A 20879-nucleotide genomic window follows, 5' to 3' on the forward strand; every position below is an offset into this window, starting at 1 on the left:
CGTAATTCCAGAGAATAAGCAGAGCCTACCATAGCTGGGACTTTGAACCTGATTTTTCCATTTATTCACCAAACAGTTAAGGGCGGATACTAACTTAGAATTCTCACTCATCACTGGGGGACGTGGACTAATTAGACATTCCAAATCCGACCACTCCTTCCCCTCACTCCTCAGAAACGAGAGAACCCTGCCTTTGAAATCTCCACCCCCAGCTACTGCTATGTCTGCGCTGGTCTGCATTAAAACGAGAGCTGCACCCGCCATTTTATCAAACCTCCGCCCACGATCGCAACTTTAACAGTACTTAACAAACGTATTAACAATTCACCTGGAGTATGAATATCTACCCCACTCAGGGTAATCATATAGCATTCAACAGAATCAATCCTAAATGTAGCCCCCACAATTGCAACTCTCACTTCAGCTAGCAGCTTAATACAGGGGATGATATCTCCACCCCCTCCTCGGCCCGGCCAAACTTAAGAAATCTCGTTTGGGTGGATGCTGCGTGATGTGTCCCCCGTTACAAACAGTACACAATATGCGATTAAACAATTGAGCTTTATAATTCTTAATTTGACTATATGGTTAATAAAGAAAACGAAAAAAGAAAAGGGGCCATTCTCATGAAACAGTCTCATGTACAAATTCGGAGCTCACTGATAAGCCGATCGTCCACCATTGACCTCCTCTGATTGTCACTGACCTTCGGACCCTCGCTCCAAGTCCACCCCCTCCGGCGGTCTACCGACTCTCTCCATTCGCGTCTTCTCTCATCATCTCTCCCCAGCAAAAGACTGCGAACTCCCAGCTCCCAGACACACAAGAAAGAATGACATTCCGCTCATTGGCTAACATGCCCCTTTATCTCTAGTGATAAAAGGATACAGAGAAACAGAAACATAGAAAATATACAGCACGATACAGGCCCTTTGACCTACAAAGCTGTGCCGAACATGTCCCTATCTTAGAACTACCTAGGCTTTACCCATAGCCCTCTATTTTTCTACGCTCCATGTACCCATCCAGGTGTCTCTTAAAAGACCCTATCATATCCGCCTCCACCACCACCGCCAGCGGCCCATTCCACGCACTCAGCACTGACGTCTCCTCTGTACCTACTTCCAAGCACCTTAAAACTATGCCCTCTTGTACTAGCCATTTCAGCCGTGGGGAATAGCCTCTGACTACCCACACGATCAATGCCTCTCATTATCTTGTATACCTCTATCAGGTCACCCCTCATCCTCCGTCGCTCCAAGGAGAAAAGGCCGAGTTCACTCAACCTATTCTCATAAGGCATGCTCCCCAATCCAGGCAACATCCTTGTAAATCTCCTCTGTACCATTTCTATGGTTTCCACATCCTTCCTGTAGTGAGGCGACCAGAACTGAGCACAGTACTCCAAGTGGGGTCTGACCAGGGTCCTATATAGCTGTAACATTACCTCTCGGCTCTTAAACTCAGTCCCACGATTGATGAAGGCCAATGCACCGTATGCCTTCTTAACCACAGAGTCAACCTGCGCAGCAGCTTTGAGTGTCCTATGGACTCGGACCCAAAGATCCCTCTGATCCTCCACACTGCCAAGAGTCTGACCATTAATGCTATATTCTGCCATCATATTTGAACCATTACCTTAGCAGTGGAACAGAGAAGCCATTACATTAGCAGTGAAACCTTACAACGTGATAGACTTATGATGAATTTTGCTCCATGTTCAGGGTTGTACTTTGCTGTTGTGACCCACTGCCTTCCTTAGTTTTCCCATGAGGCTCAGTTTCTGCTTTGTACCTTGATGGAAAGATGGTTTAGATGTGAAGTGTTACCTGCTGCTTATGGTTATACCTGTGGGAGCTTATATAAGACTCAGGCAGTAGTGGTCAGAGCTGCCACTAATAAAGCTTGTGGCAATGGTCGACTTCACTGAAATCGTACATTTAAAATATTTGGCAGATGGAAGCGGGACTCTTTGTGGAGGTATAATAATCTAAGATTGTAGATATTCTAGAATTTTAAAAAGGAATGAGAAACATTTCTTATTATATTAAAATCCGCAGCACCTTAACAACAGCATCCCATCCTGCAATGAAAATTTATAAAAATATACAAACCCAAAGAACCCTAAAAATAACCAAATTGAAGTTATTTAGATTAATCATATTTACCACTCGTAAGCCTGCTAACTCTCAGAATCTCTTTTGTATGTGAAGAGGATTTCACCTCCACAAATGCATCCACTATTGGGATTATCTCCCCTCTGATCTGCCAATTACTTCACACCTGTGTCCCCTCATTATAGACCACAGTTGGATAAACCTTTGATCTTCTTATTCCTAATAAAATAACCACAAGGATAAAAATATTATGGTTGAACAGATTAGCCTTCATTCAGCCACGAGCAGTGCCATCATACCAGAGTAATTGAATCTCATAGCTGGGTGCTCACGTTGTGGGGCAAAAGCACACCACTGCCTCTACTTCCTGCAAAGGCTTAGGAAATTTGGCTTGTGCCCATTGTCCCTCACCAATTTTTATAGATGCACCATAGAGAACATCCTATCCAGATGCACCACAGCTTGGTTTGGCGACTGCTCTGCCTAGAACTGGAAGAAATTAGCTTAGAATAGTCTATCACACAAAAATATGCCCCTCTATAGACGGTGCTGCTGCTTTTCCCACTGCCTTGGGAAAGCAGTCAGCATAATCAAGGACCCTTTTCATCTTGGCCATTCTCTTCCACACCCCCTCCCAATACCCACCACCCAATCAGGCAGAAGATACGAAAGCTTAAGAACATGTACCACCAGGTTCAAAGATCTTTCAGTCTCTCAATCTATCTTATTTAACACTTCCATCTTATTTGTCTATCTGCTCTTTACTTTCTCTGTAACTGAAAAGGTGTCTTCTTCATTCTGTTATTGTTTTCCTTGTACACTACCTCAATGTACTTATGGAATGATCTGTCTGGACAGCATGCAAACAAAACTTTCCCCTGTATTCAGTACGTGTATCAGAAATAAACCAATTACTAACCTAGGAGTAGCCAAGAAAACAACAATATGCATTTAACACAATAAGATGTCCAAAACTGCTGGCAAGAGTATTATCAACATAAAAACTGCCACTCTGTCTTGAAAGGATATATTAGGATTGATAATCAAAAACTTGATGAGGGAGACTTAAAGAACACATAAAAAAAAACATAGAGATGAGGGAGAGCTACGGAGGAAGTTCTGGAATCTGATGCCTGGGCATTTTAAGTATTATGCAGATTTTCTTCAGCAAGTATTCAGGTGTGGCGATATGGGTGCACTTGCAAATTTCTACAGATGTACCGTGGAGAGCATTCTAACTGGTTACATCACCATCTGGTACAGAGAGGCCACTGCACAGGATCGGAAAAAGCTGCAGAAATTTGTAAACTCTGCCAGCTCCATCATGGGCACTAGACTCCCCAGCATTCAGAACACCTTCAAAAGACAATGCTTCAAAAAGGTGGCATCCATTACTAAGGACACCCCCCCCCCCAGCACCCAGGACATGCCCTCTTCTCATTGATACCATCAAGGAGGAGGTACAGGAGCCTGAAGACACACATTCAATGTTTCAGGAACAGCTTCTTCCCTTCCACTATCAGATTTCTGAATGGACAGTAAATCCATGAACACTACCTCAGTATTTTTCCTCTATTTTTGCACTACTTAATTAATTTATCTTTTTCATACTTACCTCTTATTGTAATTTATTGTTTCTGTTATTATGTATTGCAATGTACCACTGCTACAAAACAACAAATTTCATGACATATGCCAGTGGTATTAAACCTGATTCTGATTGTGTATGAAACAATGATAACTGGCAAGTATGATTATGAAAGGCAGCTTTCTAGCAAGGCACTGTCTCTGAACAGATGAATGGAGCTTTCTAATACCCTTGTCTTTTACACAGAGGGTGCCCAAGCCTAAATGTTCTTCAGACAGCAAATTTTTGAAATTTAGGACTTGCTGGAAAAATAGAAGGCAACTTGCGCCCAGTAGGGTCCTGTTTATTGTACTGAGTTGGCATTGTCTATATTTTAAAAGTAAGGTAAAAGAATGAGGAGAAGGTCTTAAACACGGGGAATTCTGCAGATGCTGGAAATTCAAGCAACACACATCAAAGTTGCTGGTGAACGCAGCAGGCCAGGCAGCATCTCTAGGAAGAGGTCTTTTCTTGAGTAATGCCTTAGCATCTCATACGTCCTCTCCAGGAAGCAGGCAGGGTCATCTGAGAAGGATAGGACCTCAGGCACTGGAATGCAGTCTGAAATGAACGCTCAAGTCTCCGGACTGGGAGTTGAACCCGTAACCTTCTGACCTATGGGGTGAGAGTGCGACATATGAGTCACAGCTGCCACTGCTGCGTTTAGTGCTTGGGAACACAAGGGCATTCACAATGGTATTGCTGGCCACAGGCTGTTGCTGATGCTAATATCTGTGGAGAAATGGTAACATGTTGTGTCACGTTTATTTGTGTATTGACTTAGGTGTGTGTTTTTGTGTCACTGTGGTATGGATCACTTTTAACACATTCTGTAACAATAACAAATCATTGCTTAACTGAGCAACATACGTTGTCTGTAACCAAAGCTTCCCCAAACTTTGGTATTGTGATCCAGTAAACTATACTTGAAAAGTAGTTTTGCTGCAGTGTTCATGCTTCTAGAACTGTGTAATTAAAATAGTCCACCCTCACCCTCATGCTGTATTAAAATTACCTTGTTTCTAAAAGTAGTTTATTTTAGAAATGTATATTTTGAGGCATGTTTATAATCAGAAAATATAATTTTGCATTATAAATAACTAATTCATTAATTTGCTAGTGCTTTAGGCAGGAAGAGAGATTTTTGTACTGAATGACATTCCCTGAAAAAAATCAATATACAAATGCAAAAAATAATAACCTGGGGCTCCGGTTTCCAGCCCCCTGCAAAACTAGTTTAACCTCTCCCGAGTAGCATTAGCAGACCTCCTGGCCAGGATGTTGGTTCCCCTCCAGTTCAGGTGCAACCCATCCCTTTTGTACAGGGCACCCTTCCCCGGAAAACGTTCCAATGATCTAAGAACTTGAAACTCCATCCCCTGCACCATCTCCTCAGCCATTCATCCATTCCTACCTGCACTAGCTCGTGGCACCAGAATTTACTACCTTGGATATCCTTCTCTTCAGCCTCTTTCCTAACTCTATATACTCACGGTGTAGGACTTCCAATAAGCAACGCAACTTCTGGCTGTTCACACTCCCCCTTGAGAATATCTTGCAGGTGCTCTGATGCACCTGGGACCTTAGCATCCAGGAGGCAACACACCGTCCTGGTATCTCTTTAGCTGTCACAGACTCTCCTTTCTGCCCCCCTATCTATTGAGTCCTCTATAACTACCATGCTGCCTGCCCTTACCATTCCCCGTGGAATCTCAGAGCGGGCCACAGTGCTACCAGCCTGGCTGCTGCTGCCATGCCCCAGTGGACTGTCCCCCCAGCAGTATCGAAAGGAATATACTTGTTACCAAGGAGAATGGCCACAGGGAAACCCTGCATTGACTTCCTAATCCCCTTACATCTCCTGGTGGTCACCCATCTATTGTCTGAAGCCTGCACTGTGGGTGTGACCACTTCTTCAAAAGTCTCAACTATAATACCTAAAGCCTCCCAAATGATCCTAAGTACATCCAACTCCAGCTCCAACTCGTAGACCCAGTCGGTGAAGTTGGGTGCAATTCCCAGAGATGTAGTCATCAGGTATCCTGAATTTCCACATACATCCTAAATGTATGGGTGGTGTGGTGGTCTGCACATTTATTGAGTGAGTGAGTGAGTGAGTGTGGGTGTGTGTGTGTGTGTCTAAGAGAGAGAGAGAAAGAGAGAAAGAGTCTTGATGGAACCTTGCCCTAACAGTGAGGTGTGGCTGGTAATCTTGTCCTCTGTTGAGGAGATGTGCCTGTTTCTGGAGGGCCAATAAACCATGTGGTGCTTCAACTGAACTGTCAAAGGTCTCAACAGAGGAACAAAGAACTCTCCTGGTGTCCTGTTGGAAAATCCCTTCTTGGCCAAAATGAGCTTTTTAATTGTCTTGTTTGTAGATCCTTGCTGTGTGTATCTTCCCACAGAATAATAGCCATGACTTGACAAGATTAGGGACTGTGAACCTCACTGGGCCATCTAGAATGCACAGGCTCATCATGCTGTCACTTTTCTGGAAAGGTTGCCTACACTTGGGTTGAACCAGAAAATACACTATCAGTGTAAGCTTATAATCAGAATAAGCCCATTCTGCATAGAACATAGATCAGCACAGCACAGAAACCAGCCCTTTGCTCACGATATGTGTGCCAAACAGATCGATCCCCACACTTAATGTTTGAAAGAAACCATGGAAGTGAAGGCAGATTACTCTAGGTTTTAGAACAGAGTCTGAGTTGGGTTTCATCCGTAATAATTGAAAGCTTTGTCAATGTGATAACTATAATGATTTCTAACCAGAGATTCTCCTGATCGTAATCTCGAGTACCAGCACGTGGGTCTGCTACCACTCAATGATTGAAGCCCCTAAAGCGGCAGGATCCATAGACCTGAAAGGCAACAAGATATGAGGCAGGCGAAAAGATATGAAGCAGTATGTTTTCTGCTATTTCTGTTGATTTTGACAGCACCTCCCTCTACTTCCTCTAAACACAGCGCTGAGGCATTCAAGTCAGAGGGCTAAATGCACCATTTCTTCTTTTCCCACAGTTCCTTTCAGGCCTTGACGGGTTGGTTTGGGTCTTGGGTCCTCCAGGCAGAAAGACCTTCCATTCATAAAGCGATCTTCACTGGTCCAGTGAATTACAAATGTTGTAGAGAAGTGTAGCAATAGATTTGTGCACAGTCCACAAACTGCAAACTCAAAAAACTCCAATAATCTGATGCTTTGGGGACCTTAGTGATCCTGGATGAGCGGATTTTTCAGATTGTTCGTTGTCTTGAATATTCTAAAATAATCTTAGTTCACTTCCTTGTAGACGTTACACATTAGTCTGAACAAATTTTCTACAGAACTCACTGAGTTTAAAAGATGTTCAGAAAAGGGGGCACTGAACAGTTTAGAGGAAGGGGTGGAAAGAAGGCCCCAGTAGGTTTGAGGAGAACATGGGAAACAGGGTCTCAATGAATTTAAAGCAGGATGGGAAAGAGAACCCAGTAAAGTGGGTGTTAGGACCAGGGCCCAATGTGCTAGATACCAAACCATCAAGAGTTTCAAACAATAGATAATAGATTATTGGAGTTCTACTGCAATCTGTTTTCAGTTATTATACTGATTAACAGATAAATATTGGTGAGAACAGGGAACATTCTTCCTCTGTGTTTCTTCCTAAAATGCCATGGGATATTTGTAGGTTTAGGTAAGAGGGTGGATGTGGCCTTGTGCCGATATCACAATGGTTAGGTAGCACCTCTCTCAGTCACAGACCGAAACACCATAGAAACAAGTTCTTTGGCTCACCAAGTCCACACTGACCATTCATCACCCATACACACTAATACTACATTAATGCCATCATTTTAATTCTCCCCTTAATCCCATCAGCTTTCTCCAGATTTTACCACTCGCCTATACACTAGGGGTAATTTACAGTGTGCAGCTAACCACCAGACTGCAAATCGTTGTGACGTATTAAGAAACTGGAGCACCCAGAGGAAACCGATGCAGTCACAGGGAGAATGAACAACCTGCACACAGAACATGTCTGAGGTCAGGAATGGACCTCTGGTTTTACTAGTCAGCAGCTCTACTGGCTGCTCCACTATGCCACCACATTGGCCACTGGCCATGGGATCATTTGCCTTCACCACGGGTCCTTGGTGTCCAAAATTAGCACCTCTCGGTGAACATCAGGAAGGAACTCTAAATGATTTCTTGGTCTAAGCGTGTGAAGACAAATTACAATTTCCCTGAAAGTCCAGCTGGGTCATTGTAGACCAGACTGTGAAACAAGAACCTTCTCTGGACAAGACTCCCTTACGCAATAGCAAGGCTAAAGAGTAAATAGCACAGTCAGCAGGGAGAGCTTTCAGTGACCCTCTCTGGTGTGTGTAATTTTTATTACTGTGCCAGGGATCCATGAAGTTATTAACAAAGATGATCCTAGCATTTAACTTTGTATCATCTGCTTATCTCTTAATTAGCAAAAACAGCGCTGTGGGAACAAATGTCCTTGGTGGCTCAGAGCCACATTACAAGATTTCTTTGGGGCCTAGAATGGATTAGGCTATCTAGGAGCTGAGATGATACCTGTTTGTTCTAGAGAGGAGGTAAAAGCAGATAGGTTCTTCCTGCTCACTGCTCTCCACTGTACCACGGTTCAGGTGAAGATCTCAGAAGGACGCGATGATAACCCGCTTTCTGCTTGTCACGTGAGACAACTGACAGGAAGTTGAGTTAGTGTCAATTTGATGCCTAGATAGTGACTGAAAACAAAAGCACTGAATGTGGTCACCAATATTTCTTCTCTTAAGTGGTAGTTATCGAAGTTAAGCAATGTTTTGTGCAAAGGAGTGGCCTTAGCCCTGATCACTCACCATCTGACCCAAATATAAAAGAGAAACAGAGGGAGGCTGATGTCTGAGCCTCATCTTATGCCTGCTTCTGCAGAGGAAGATCAAGAGTATGGATGAGAGAAAGAAGACTGGAAGCAGAGAGGCATCATCCATTCTCTCAGCAATAATTGTGGAATCTTTGTGGGTATTTTTCTCTGGGGTGTAAAAAGTTTGTGTTTTCTTTCTTGGATTACGCTTTCCTCCCCATGTATTCATTCTTCTATTTCCTTCTCACAGGCCACTCACCAAAGCTCCTCCTCCTGCAGCCAGGAGAGCAGGATGGGTTGGGGCACAGACTTCTCCGAGACTGTCAGCAACGCTGCTCCATCATCAGCCAGCAGAAAGCACAGGTCAAGTGGGCTGAGCCAGACGATGGCAGCTTTTTCCCTCCTCCAGAGATGGAACGCCTCACGTCAAAGTGGTGCTCTATATAGCAGCCCACCTGAAAACTGACACACTCAAAATCAAAAATCAAACAAAACACTCACCCGACTGAGGCAGACTGTTCTGAGCGGCGGACTCGGAACTTGGGACCTTGTGGTTGGGACGTAAGCACTCAATGACGAGCAATTGGGCTGATGGCAGAGACTGACGTTTCAACCTCATCATACTGCTGGACGTAAACCAACAATCGGCTCCTGATCGCGTCCATTTTTATTTCCCATTTTACAAGCTCTTACCAAGGAGTTTCTTGCCAGCGTAGGCTGCACTTTGCACTGCTTACAGCTCCCAGCCTGAAGTGAAACCAGCACCCTTTATGTGTATGCACACACACACACACACACAACACACACTTACACACATTTACACACACAAAAAACCCATGAGACATCCCTCCTCCCCTTCTTCATCCAGGGAGTCATTCTACTTGTGTGCTGCAGTGAGGACTTGAGGGGTTTTTTTTTGGTAAAGATTTTTTTTTAGATTTGCAAGACGACCCTCCAAGTGCACCCTCAGCTCCCTGCTGTGGTACACATGCACTATCATTGCTTTAATTGTATGGAAGAATTGTTATTGGAAATGGGGTTGGAGGGAATTATGAGAAATATATTGTATAGATTCCACTGGTCTTGTTAAGAAGAAAGGAAATTTGTACAGTTCCAATGTGAGCCTTGCTGCCGCTCCCTAGCATTTGGGTTCTTACCTCTTCTGGTCATTATTGCACTTCATTGTTCTTGCCCAGAAGCACTGTGATGCTGCCATCAGTGGCACTTTGTTATTGGTGAATGGTACGTGTGCTTCAAGGAGGTTGATTTGATTGAGATGGAGCGTGGTTTCCTTGTATCCCTTCCCACCTCCCCCCCTGCAATTATCCATCCACCTCATTCCTCCCAGGACTGGATGCAGAGAGGAAATGCCGTCAAGGCCTAATCAGCCCCCTTGAAATATTACTGCTCTGTGTGCTGGTCCTGCAGAACCCATGTGGTCAGGGTCACAGAATTAGCCTCTGAGCAGAAGCCGATAGTTCAAGCTCAGCATCCCTGAGGCACCTATGCTCTTTCCTTCGAGCTAATGGAGGACAGTTTTATTAGAAGAACTGGAACAAAATATTCAAAGGTGTCTTTATTGTTGAGTGTTTTGATTGAACTGATGGGACAGATTTGTGGCAAAGAGTACTTTCACATTGCAAGTAGAGCAGGGATTATTGAGTAAAGCTTTCTTGTGAGCTGTATCACTATACTATTTCTTTTGAAGCAGATTTGTTGAAAATATTGGAATTTAAAAAAATAAAGTCAAAAGCTGTTTTTTTTTAGATCTTAGTGGTGTGTTTTTTTTCATTTATTCTGGGGTGTACAATATTGTTATATTTATGTTTATTGGTGAGAAGTCCTCAAATCACATTATGAGAATTTGAATATGATTTTTCTCAAAATCTATAAATTACAATGCAGCTATTGGTAAAAGTGACTCTAACTCTGTTGGAATGGTGTAAAAACCCAACTAGTTCTTTACTCTCCATTCATAATTAAGCTTATATGTGACTCCCCTCTCAGAAAGCATGGTAAATGTAGCTGTTGCTTGAAGTGGCTCTTTGACAGTTTGTGGTCACTACTAAAAGCAGCAGGCTTCCAAGTGACGCCCACATCCCTAAAGTGAATAACAGAACATAAAATCTCTTTCATACCGAATCTTCAGTGCAAAGAGTGAGCAGAGTTAACACAACTGCACTTTGATCCTGGTGGAGGTTAGGGTTCTACTTAGGAAACACAAGCTGGAATTCAGGACTCGAACTGTCTTAACCTTCTGATATCAAAGTGGCATTGCAGTTTGGTGCAGAAGATCTGAGAATTACAACAGAAACACACATCTCATTTCCTCCGGTGAGGAAGTACATTCCTCACTGGTAATGGGGGGCAGCACTGAATTCCGTGTGGGTGTTGCCTGGCTGCTGTGAACTTGCTGGCGGAGAGCCCAAGTGTTTCCTCTGCAGGAAGTTAACTGTGTTGATGCAAAACTTGACAGGAATATTTCCTGCGAGGAAAAACCAACAATGCATTGTTAGAGTGGTATGGGGCACAAAAGGAAATGGATTAGATTAAACCCATTCCCACTGACACTTCCTTAATGGTTTTCCAGCTATCAGCTGATGAGACAAACTTCCATTTACTTTTGTGTAAGTATTTGCTAGCAACAGCTCCTGCAGCTAGTCAGTCAGGGGGAGGGGCTTCTGCTGTGTACCTTGTCCAATTAGATCTCAATTTGAAAGCAATGCAAAGCAGAGAAAACCTGTGTAATTGTGTCAGTGTCTGCTGTCAGGTGATATTGTATGAACTGTGCACTTAAAACAGTGGTGCAGCATCAAACTGCTCTCCCATTTCTGAAGGAATTACTGATGGTTTCCTTGTATTTATTCGGAGTTATTGATGGTAGTGCTTTAATGACCCAGGTATTATAATGTCTGGACACACCACAAATATTCCATCAATACCTGTTTTAAACAAGTATTTAATGCCAAAGTGTAATTATAAATAAATAATTTGGTAAAAGCTTCCTTGCACATTTTTCATACTTTGTAGCAAATAGCAGTTGAGATCCTTCTAGAATTCTTAGCTTGCTCTGCATAAAGAATCGGTCTTTTTTGAGATGTCTGTGAGGAAATGCCCGAGAGAAGAGCCTACAGGTGAATGTTCGAATATCATGATGGGAACTCTATTGTTCAGTGGATCTGTTCCTTCAATGCTGATTATAATGCCATCTGCCCTTGTATGAAATAAAAAGAGATAAAAACATCTAGCAAACAAAACAAAGACTGCAATGGCTCCAGTAGCAATAAGACCCCACAGCCAGTCTCTTTGCATAACTCATTGTATGAGTGTAATGATCTTAGTTTTAAGTTTTGTGATGGAGCTGGAGAGCTGGCTAGTTATCACCTCTTTTAAAAGCTTCTCACTTAAACAACCATTCTCCTGGATTGCAAGGTCAGGTTGTACTTGATTAGTTTGGCCACTGCTTATTTCAAGAACATATGGTCAGTTCACTTGACTTACTCTGTCTTTTTGACTTTACTCATGACTGACTTGTCTAGTCATCAGTAATTTTTGTATAGATTTTATTAGAGACTTGGATTATTTTGTGTGTAAACCCAATTTAAACTGGACCTTTCGTAGAACAAGGGTTTCTGCTCCATTGATCATGTGAGTGATAGTGGATGGGAAAGATGGCTGCGAAACCTGCCCAAAGACTACCAATGGTAGTAGGTAATTTGGACACTCAGATTTAAGTGACAGGTGAGACTGTGATGAAACAGAAGGACATTCATGCTGAATCTGAGAACAGCAAACCAGAATACTTAATGGAGAGACAGTACATTACAAAGGACCACAAGGTTTACAAGTCCATAGCCACAGCTCATCAAAAATAAACTGTGTAAAAAGGTTAATTAAATACTGAACTTTACACTTGGAGTCATTGTTAATTAAGCAAACTTTTAAAATAATGATATTTCCAAATCCTAAAAACACTCCTAGTTAGGTAAGGTAGTTGTAAAATGTAACCATTGTTATCTTTTAGACATCCAATTTTTGCACAGCAAGTTCCAACAAACAGGAGAGGGAAAAAATGACCAAAAATCAGTTTTCTGGGAGGGAGAACTCCTTTATTCTTCTTTGATGTGGCACTGTAGGATTCTTTCTCAGTTTGAGAAAGCAGGCATGGTTTAAGTTGAACATCTTGCCCGAGACAGAATCCTTTAGAAATGGAAGTGTGAAGGGTTAGTTTCAGTTATGTGGGCAAGACCCTGAGGAAGAGCTTGAACTGATGAACATTTGATTTGGAGACAAGAGTAATAAGCCAGCTGAGTCAAGACCTGACTGAAGCATTAGAAGCAATGAGCTTCATATTCCAGAATTATTTTCATCACTGAAGCACACTGTATTCAGTATCAAATCCATGCCAGCTCACAGAGTAATCCCTTTCACCACTGATTTTTCCCTGTAATCCATTTGTTCCCATCAGCAACTTCTCAGATTCTATCAGTCACCTACACAAGGGCAAATTTGCAGTCTTCTATAACCTGCTAACCCACACACAGTTTTGAGTGAACTAACTTCAAAAATATCTAGTAATTCTGCATATTCTTCCAAAGAGAACTGTTTGCCACCTTTCAGTCAGCTCCTTTCATTATTTTAAACTGGACGTCTCTTCATTGCTACACATCGGAGTGATTTAACCTTGAAGCTCCTTGCTTTGTCTTCATTACTCAACTCCTTCCCAAATATGTCCTAATCTTAAATCCATTACATCCTTCCTAAAACTGAATGTGTAGTTCAATATGAGAACCAGCACTAATCAATTTGAATTCATTTCCTTTTTTTCTGTAGCATTCAGTCACTATTAGAACAGAAATGACATTTCCAAAAGATCTGAAAAAGAACCATTGCCCATTGATTCCATATGTTAAGTGATTTTCTTGAGTTTTTTGCCCAAAGAATCTTTCTTCCATTTTGCCTATTGGTGGGTCCATGCACCTCAATTGGCTTCCATCTCTCATCCTGAACCACAACCATTTATGTATACATGTTTTCAACACCAAACATTCTCTAATTCGTCTTGTTTAGATAAATAGAGAGAAAACTTTTCTGTACTCTGCCTAAATAAGTGTTCTTGTTTGAAATAAAAACAGTAAACCCTGGAAACACTTATACATTCAGACTACAACTGTGGGAAGAGAAACAGAACTAAAGTTTCAAGTCTCTTCATCAGACCTGAAACATTAATTTGCTTTCTTCCCACAGGTGCTGTCTAACCTACATAGTTTACAGCATTTTCTATTTTTATTTCAGATATCCAACATCTGCCGTTAATTTTGTTTTTTTTGTTCACAAAGTTGACAGTTCAACCAGTTGCTACGTGGGTTAGCATACCAGGAATTTCCGGTGTAATCAGTACAATCTCCTCAAGCATCATTATATGCTTCAGAGCACTATTTGCCATGATAAAAAATTCACATAGAAATGAACTTTATCTGCACCAACCTAAACCTATGTCTAACCCTGACCCAAGTTCCAAGAGCCCCAGCAATCTGTAATTATCTTCCTCAACCTGAAATATTGAGTGTTTCTCTCATTAGATGCTGCCTAATTCACAGAGTTCTCCAGCTATTTATGTGTTGCTCTAGATCCCAGCACCTAGTCTTTTGTGTTGGCAATTATATTAGGTTGCTTATTATGGTATAAATGTGGTAAGGGATCAACAATAAATTCCAACTTTACCAGTGATGCCAACCTATATTTTGCAATGCTGAATTTATAATATGCTAGCAGGAAAAACAGCTTGGATGTAATATTTAGTAAAGAACTTACATGCGGGGATAATGAAATAATAAATTGATGCATTTCCACTGAGAAAAACATCAAAAGGAGCAACAAGTGCTGAAAAAAGAATAATGATCTGGAAAACAAAATGCATGCAAGCCTGTGTGTCGGGAGTAAGACGCTGAGAAAAGCTACAGTGCCTGTTTGTGCAGAACCAGAAGGGATAAGATTGGAAAAACTTTGGCTGAAAATGAAATGATGCAGTCTTGAAATTCCGGGTAAGATAGCATCTGTGATTCTGAATTACTCCACAGCAATGATACAACCAAGACCTTTTAAAATAATGATTGGGCTGAAATTTCCAATTACTGCCCACCTGACCCATGTTGTGTTCTATAACACCTTTTGCAGCCTCTGCATGTTTCACAGATGCAGAGCAAGATGGATCACAGATAGGCCATGATCTCATTGAACAGAGGAAGAGGCTTGCGAGACTGAATGGCCTTCACTTGTGCATAAGTTACCATGCACACAGCCCACTGCCAAGAAATTCAACCCTAATCAACAGTTCTAAGTCTGCTCTACAGTAGCAGTAGCATATTATACTCAGAAATGCATCCCTTGAAGTCAAGTGAAATTCCAAGTACACCTTATTGATTACAAGTGAGTCGGAAGTACTGCCAGAAATTTTAAATCTTATCCTGTAGTAATATTTTAAAAAGGGTGAATGAAAAGATAGATGGTTGAAGATTTCTAACACTTGAGTATACTTATGCAAACTAATGTGGCCAGATTAGATTTTACGTGCACCATATTGATTCAGTGAAGAAGCCACAGTGAAATGAAACCAGACAAGACAGCCAGTGGTGACAAGTGAACTGTAATTCAACAGATTGGCTGTAGGAAGTTAAACAAACTGAGTGTACAATGTGTCAAGTGGCTCTATTTAATCACGGTGCCTTCATAATTCTGAGACTGCTATTGAGCAACGAGCCCCTCAGTAGGCAGCCTATAAATAGAGGAAAATGGACAAGTTTTGGGTGATTGACATATTTGAAAGGAACCCAGAGACAGACTGAAATCTAGGACAAAGAACACATAACCCTGCAGCAGCAGCAAATCTGAAACAAGACCAGGAACTACTGGAAAGGTACAGGTGGTCAGGCCCCACTCACGAGGACAATGGATGGATTGACAATGTGGGCCAGAGTGAGAGGTGCAAGGAGATGTTTTGACAGAGGGCCCACACTAAAACATTGTCTGGTTCTGGCTGACGTACTGTATCTTGGCACTATATTTTGTCTGGAGTGTGAGGTGGTACAGAGAACTGACAATTAAGGTAAAGTTCTCTACAGATTTGCATAGTAACATAACCAAATAGTTTTGACACCTGGTTTTAGCACAAACTCATTCGATGGTGTGACAAGTTTGTACTTTAGTTAAATTAATCTGGAACAGTGTCAGCCTAATTCTTTCAAAAGTGCAAGCCTACGGTTGCTGACTGCCGCAGTTTAAGTAAAACTACATCTGTGACTCGCACTGTTAGTATTTTTTCAAGTCACAGTGTTAGGAAGTAGAAGGGATTTAAGATGCATGTTGTGGAAATAAAACTTACACAGGGTTGATGGCATTAAATATTATGTGGGTGTTAATGGGGCAAGTAGTGAGAAGCCATTTCCTCTGACATCTATTCAATGATACCCAACCAGCCGTCATTAATTTTAAGTAATTGGCAAAAAGAATTAGAGAGGATGTGACAAAAAACTACTTTCGGATAAAGGACCGTACATGGAGACTAAGATTTTGTTGGGCACCCACATGAGGCATTTAGACACACTGAGGGGAATGTGTTCAAATACTTATAGAGAAAAATCTGAAGTGTGGACAGATCCTGAACATCTGGCACAGATGTGTCAGGTAGAACAGCTTTCTTTGTAGTGAAATATTCTATCAATGAATTCAAACAACTAAGTAACAATAAAGACCCTGTATTTCAATTTATTGAGTCGATAATATGCTGGGAGTTTCTTGTTTTGGCTCCTGACCCCCTCCCATCTCTCCCAAAACCACAACGGGTATTCTTTAGTGTATTTCACAGCCACAGAACATTCCAAAGTATTTTATAGACAATGAGGAATGGTCACTGTTGTACTCTAACAGACAAAGCAAACTAAATGACAGAGTCCCACGATCAGAGATGAAATAAATGACTCTGTGTAATGCATTGGTTGAAGGACACCTTAGGAAAGACTCTTCTATTCTTTGAATAAAGGCTGCAATATGTTTTATGTCAAATTGCAAGGTTAGTCTGAGCTTTCGACTAATTGTCTGAAATAATAATAATTAATATATTAATAATGTGAAAGTGATGGCCCCTACTGTTACAGCAGAGAACAATTAGACTAATTAAACAATGAGTTCTAAGGGATGAATTCCACCCATAATCTTCTTATTCAAAAGCAAAATGTCTGAAACCAGCTTATTATCCAATGAGAGATTTTCAGGGTTAGACAAAGGTTTCACCTTCTACCCATCTGTGTGACAATGCCCCAAGAGTTTAAAAGTCTATATGTGTAGAGTATATATATCAGTAACTGTTGATTATAACCACCTTTTTCTATTTTTATTTAGGAAAACAAAACACATTCGCGACGTGCAAGATGAAAGCAGCAACACCAGGCCCACTTCTAGAGATGGAGGCTTGTTGACAGCTTGTCCACAAATGATCTTGCCAAACAACATGCTACTTGTATTTACTCTCAGTCTGGATTGTCCTGTTAAGATCAGCTACTAAATGGAAGCTGGATTTGGACCCACATCGAGATTATACATGGCCTGTACAAGATGCAAAAAGGAAAGAGAAATAACTGTAGGCATCAGACTCAGAAATTTGGCCCTTGGGGTTTTCTTTTTGCTGAACAAAGATATGTAGATAGATTTAGTTTAATTTTGCTCTCTTCTGAACTAACAGCTGTTTTCCCCTCAAATATTACTTTACATATTATTGTTCTTATGTGTATATTTTCAGTGATAGTCATTTAAAAATACATTTAGAGATCATGAAAGATTTAGCCTGAGGGGAGTTCAGAGGAAGACAGTGTATGTATAAACTGCTCTGAGCTTCCGTACAGTGTACGATAGAGCCCAGTCAGTGCCGGGGAATCTCCACCTTAGGTGGAAAAGCTGTGCAAGTCCTGGAAAAAATGGCTTTAAAAAGCAACACTGAATCTCTGGTGCTTCCCAAGGTGAGCAAGCTGGAGGAACCATAACAAAAACTTTACTCACATTACAAGTCATCACGTGGGATTCAGAAAGTATTGATATTTGTAGGGAACTGCAGACCTTTAAGCTATAGTATGTCATCACACACTGGTGTTTTAAAAACTCAGCACTTAACTGTTGCTACATTTTTCTGATCCTCCTTTTATGTTATGTACTGGTCACCTTAAGTTGTAACTATCTACTGGTTAGATCTTAGTGTCATTACTTTTTTGTCAATAGAATATATCTGGTGCAATGTAATTGATTATGGTATGACGGGTTGAAGCCATTACCTTTTTTAAAAGAAATGTCATAATGGTCCAAACCTTTTTTTAATGTATGAAATTTGCCAAATTCACGTATGTCACAAGCTTTTTTGATTTTTTTTGTGGAAAGATACTGTGCCATTATCTGTAACCTCAAACTTGTGGAACAAACTAAACGTTATTCGAATAGCACATGTGACTGAACCAATAGACTGCATATTTCACACACGCGTTCTTTGCAATTATCAAGATCACATTGCAAATTTGTGTCAATACCAAGGAAGGGAAAGGAAATTTGGGGCAGTAATGGGTTCTTAGGGGCAGTACACCACTAGTTACTGTGATCTGCCTTCCCAGGATACGCAAAGCCAACCTATTAAAGGATGAAATCTTCCTTGAGTTTCAATTGAATCTACAGAATTAACATTTGACTTTGGGTAATAGCAGCTCAGCCACTGTCACACTTCTCTCCTAATGAAGGGTTGGCCATTTGATATTATCATAGAGACCTCAGTTTTAGCTAAGGCGATCATATCGTAATACATAATCCACGATATTTTAAGATTCCTGTTTTGGAAAAGAGCCATGTATTGAGTAACATTAGTGTAGATTTTAATTTATAGTGGGGTTGGGTAATAAGGAGTAGCGGATCTGCATATGTCACGAAGTAGACTCAATTTAATTTTCCTTACAGTGGATATTCAGGCAGCCAATTAGTCACCATCCATTTTCCACCTCAACCTTTAGTTAACGTCTATCCCAGCTCTTCCCAATATCTCAGTAGAAGTTGGAGTCACAAATATAAAAGGTGGAGTTTCAAAGATACTCAACACTATAATATTAGCTTATTATTTTTTTTTTCACCTGACCAGCTAACTGGTTTCCTATTGGTATAATGCTGAAAACTTCTGTTCAACAAATGTTTTAAGTTGGCTTAGTCAGAGAGACATGGAGCACTACAGTACAGAAATAGCTGTGCCAAAGTTATTCTGCCTAGTCTCATCGACCTGTGTTTATGCAGAATATCAAATGCTATAACTCTTATCACCAATACTGAAGCTCTGAACTTCTTAAGAGGTCTTCACTTTTGTCATTCTGACTGCTTTTGAACAGTGGAAGGCCACCAAGTTCCTGCACTTTCCCTAACAGATAGAATGAGAAAGCTGCCTACGGAACCTAATCTGGTTAAACCTGACACTGGTCTGGTGACTATATTCATTCTAATGGAGAGGGGCAGAGGTAATTCACAACTAAAGACTGTCAAGGGTTCCACTTTTAGTTGGTAAGTCAAAAAATACACAATAATCACTTAATGCTTCACAGTATTGTAATGAATAGGATCAAAAACACATACATTGATAAAATAGTATAATTATTAAAAGCGCAGAGAAGAAATGAGTTCTGCTGTTCGTATGAATTAACATTTGTATGTATGTCAGACTTTACAGAACATTTTCATATGTACGGCTGTTCTTAACCTGGGGATGATCTGTAATTTACATTGTATTGATACTTAAGGAACTTCAAACGTATTTAATTGTTTTAAGTGTTTTTGTATAATTTTAATATGTTTCGGAATTGTATCAGCTTTGCTTAACTTTGAATGCCAGAAACGTTCACAAACATTCAAGTTACTTAGCAGCTTTGATGGTGAGACACTGCCAACTGTCAAAGTACTTATGTAGGAGTTGCAATTAAAAGACCCTTTCTGCTCCATGCCTTGCAGATCATATCAGTAGAATTTTTAAATGGGGTGCAGGAAATGAGAGACCTCAATACCTACAATACTGTGTAACAGTCTCAGGCACATATATAGAGCTAGTGTGCCTACGAATTTGCACAGTACTGTATTTGTCACTGTGGAGTAGAGAGCAAGATTGTAAATCTGACAGAACAAAGGATGTTGGGAATGGCAAGGGTGGAGTGCCTCGGGAGAGGTGTGGGACAGTTGGTAGAGAAAGTGTGCTAAGGGCAGGGACACCAGACAGAATATTTCTCCGGCGGTTCCTGCTCCCTCCCCTCTCCATTCCCCTTTTCCCTACCATGATTCCCCTCTCCCAGCCCCCTTCCCACTCTCAGTCCACAATAGAGAACCACATCAGAATCAGGTTTATCATCGCTCACAAATGTCATGAAATTTGTTTTTATTTTGCAGCAGCAGTACAGTGCAATACATAAAATTACTACAGTACTGTGCAAAAGTCTTAGGCACCCCAGCTATAAATACTCCTGTATATGTGCACAGTACATAGACTTTTGCAGGTGTTAGCAGAAACTGAGTAGGCTGGTAGAAAAACAATTAGGATTTTTATTGCTTTATAGATTGCTACATAGATACTCTGTTGATCCCAAAGGAAATTACAGCGTCACAGTAGCATTTCAAGTGCACAGATATACAAATATAAGAAGGCAAGTAAGAAAGAATAAAAAATAAGTTGCCTCAAACAGTCTAACAGGAGGGGTCATCACTTCCCTGGCTATAAGATGTCCCATTATAGAGCCTATGGCCGAGGGTAAGAATGACCGAAGTACAGCGTGCAAACCAGAAAATTTATGCTTAATAGCTTGAGAGACCCCAGTGAACTTGAATTTCTGATGCTTTTGCCTTGCTCACTTCACACCAGCCTCTCACCCTGTGGGTTCTGTTTCGCAGCTAGAACACAGAGCACAGGACAGTACAGCAAGTGAACATGACCAGGCTGTTTGACTCACCGTGTCTGTGCTGAGTATGATGCCAGATGAGGCCAATCCCATTTGGTGCACATAATCCACATTCCCTTCATGTTCATGAGTCTGTCTAAATGCCCCTCAAAACCCAGCTTTCATGCTTGATCTACCACAACTCTGGCATTCCAAGCACCTACCACTTTAAACTGTGGGCAACAACTCACTTGCACAACTGTATATTTTCCCTGAGCAAATGTGTAGAGTCCCAGTTAACGCATTGTCCTTATACACTGTACATATGGAAAAAGAATGTCAA

General features: G+C 41.2%; 1 protein-coding gene across 2 annotated transcripts in view; it reads left to right on the forward strand.

Moving 5' to 3' along the window:
• The window catches only part of lef1 (lymphoid enhancer-binding factor 1), a 177483-nt gene extending 157900 nt beyond the window's left edge, over positions 1-19583 (forward strand). Inside the window, exon 10 of one of the 2 annotated variants that reach the window (XM_063046806.1) lies at positions 17001-19583. In XM_063046806.1, coding sequence (XP_062902876.1) covers positions 17001-17077 — 77 coding nt within the window. In that variant the 3' untranslated portion in view covers positions 17078-19583. Of the gene's footprint in view, positions 1-8853; positions 10354-17000 lie in introns of those variants that run through there. The other variant, XM_063046805.1, reaches the window with a different exon arrangement.
• The last annotated feature ends 1296 nt before the right edge of the window (positions 19584-20879 follow it).

This window comes from Mobula hypostoma, chromosome 4 (assembly GCF_963921235.1).
Source record: "Mobula hypostoma chromosome 4, sMobHyp1.1, whole genome shotgun sequence".
Lineage (NCBI taxonomy): Eukaryota > Metazoa > Chordata > Chondrichthyes > Myliobatiformes > Myliobatidae > Mobula > Mobula hypostoma.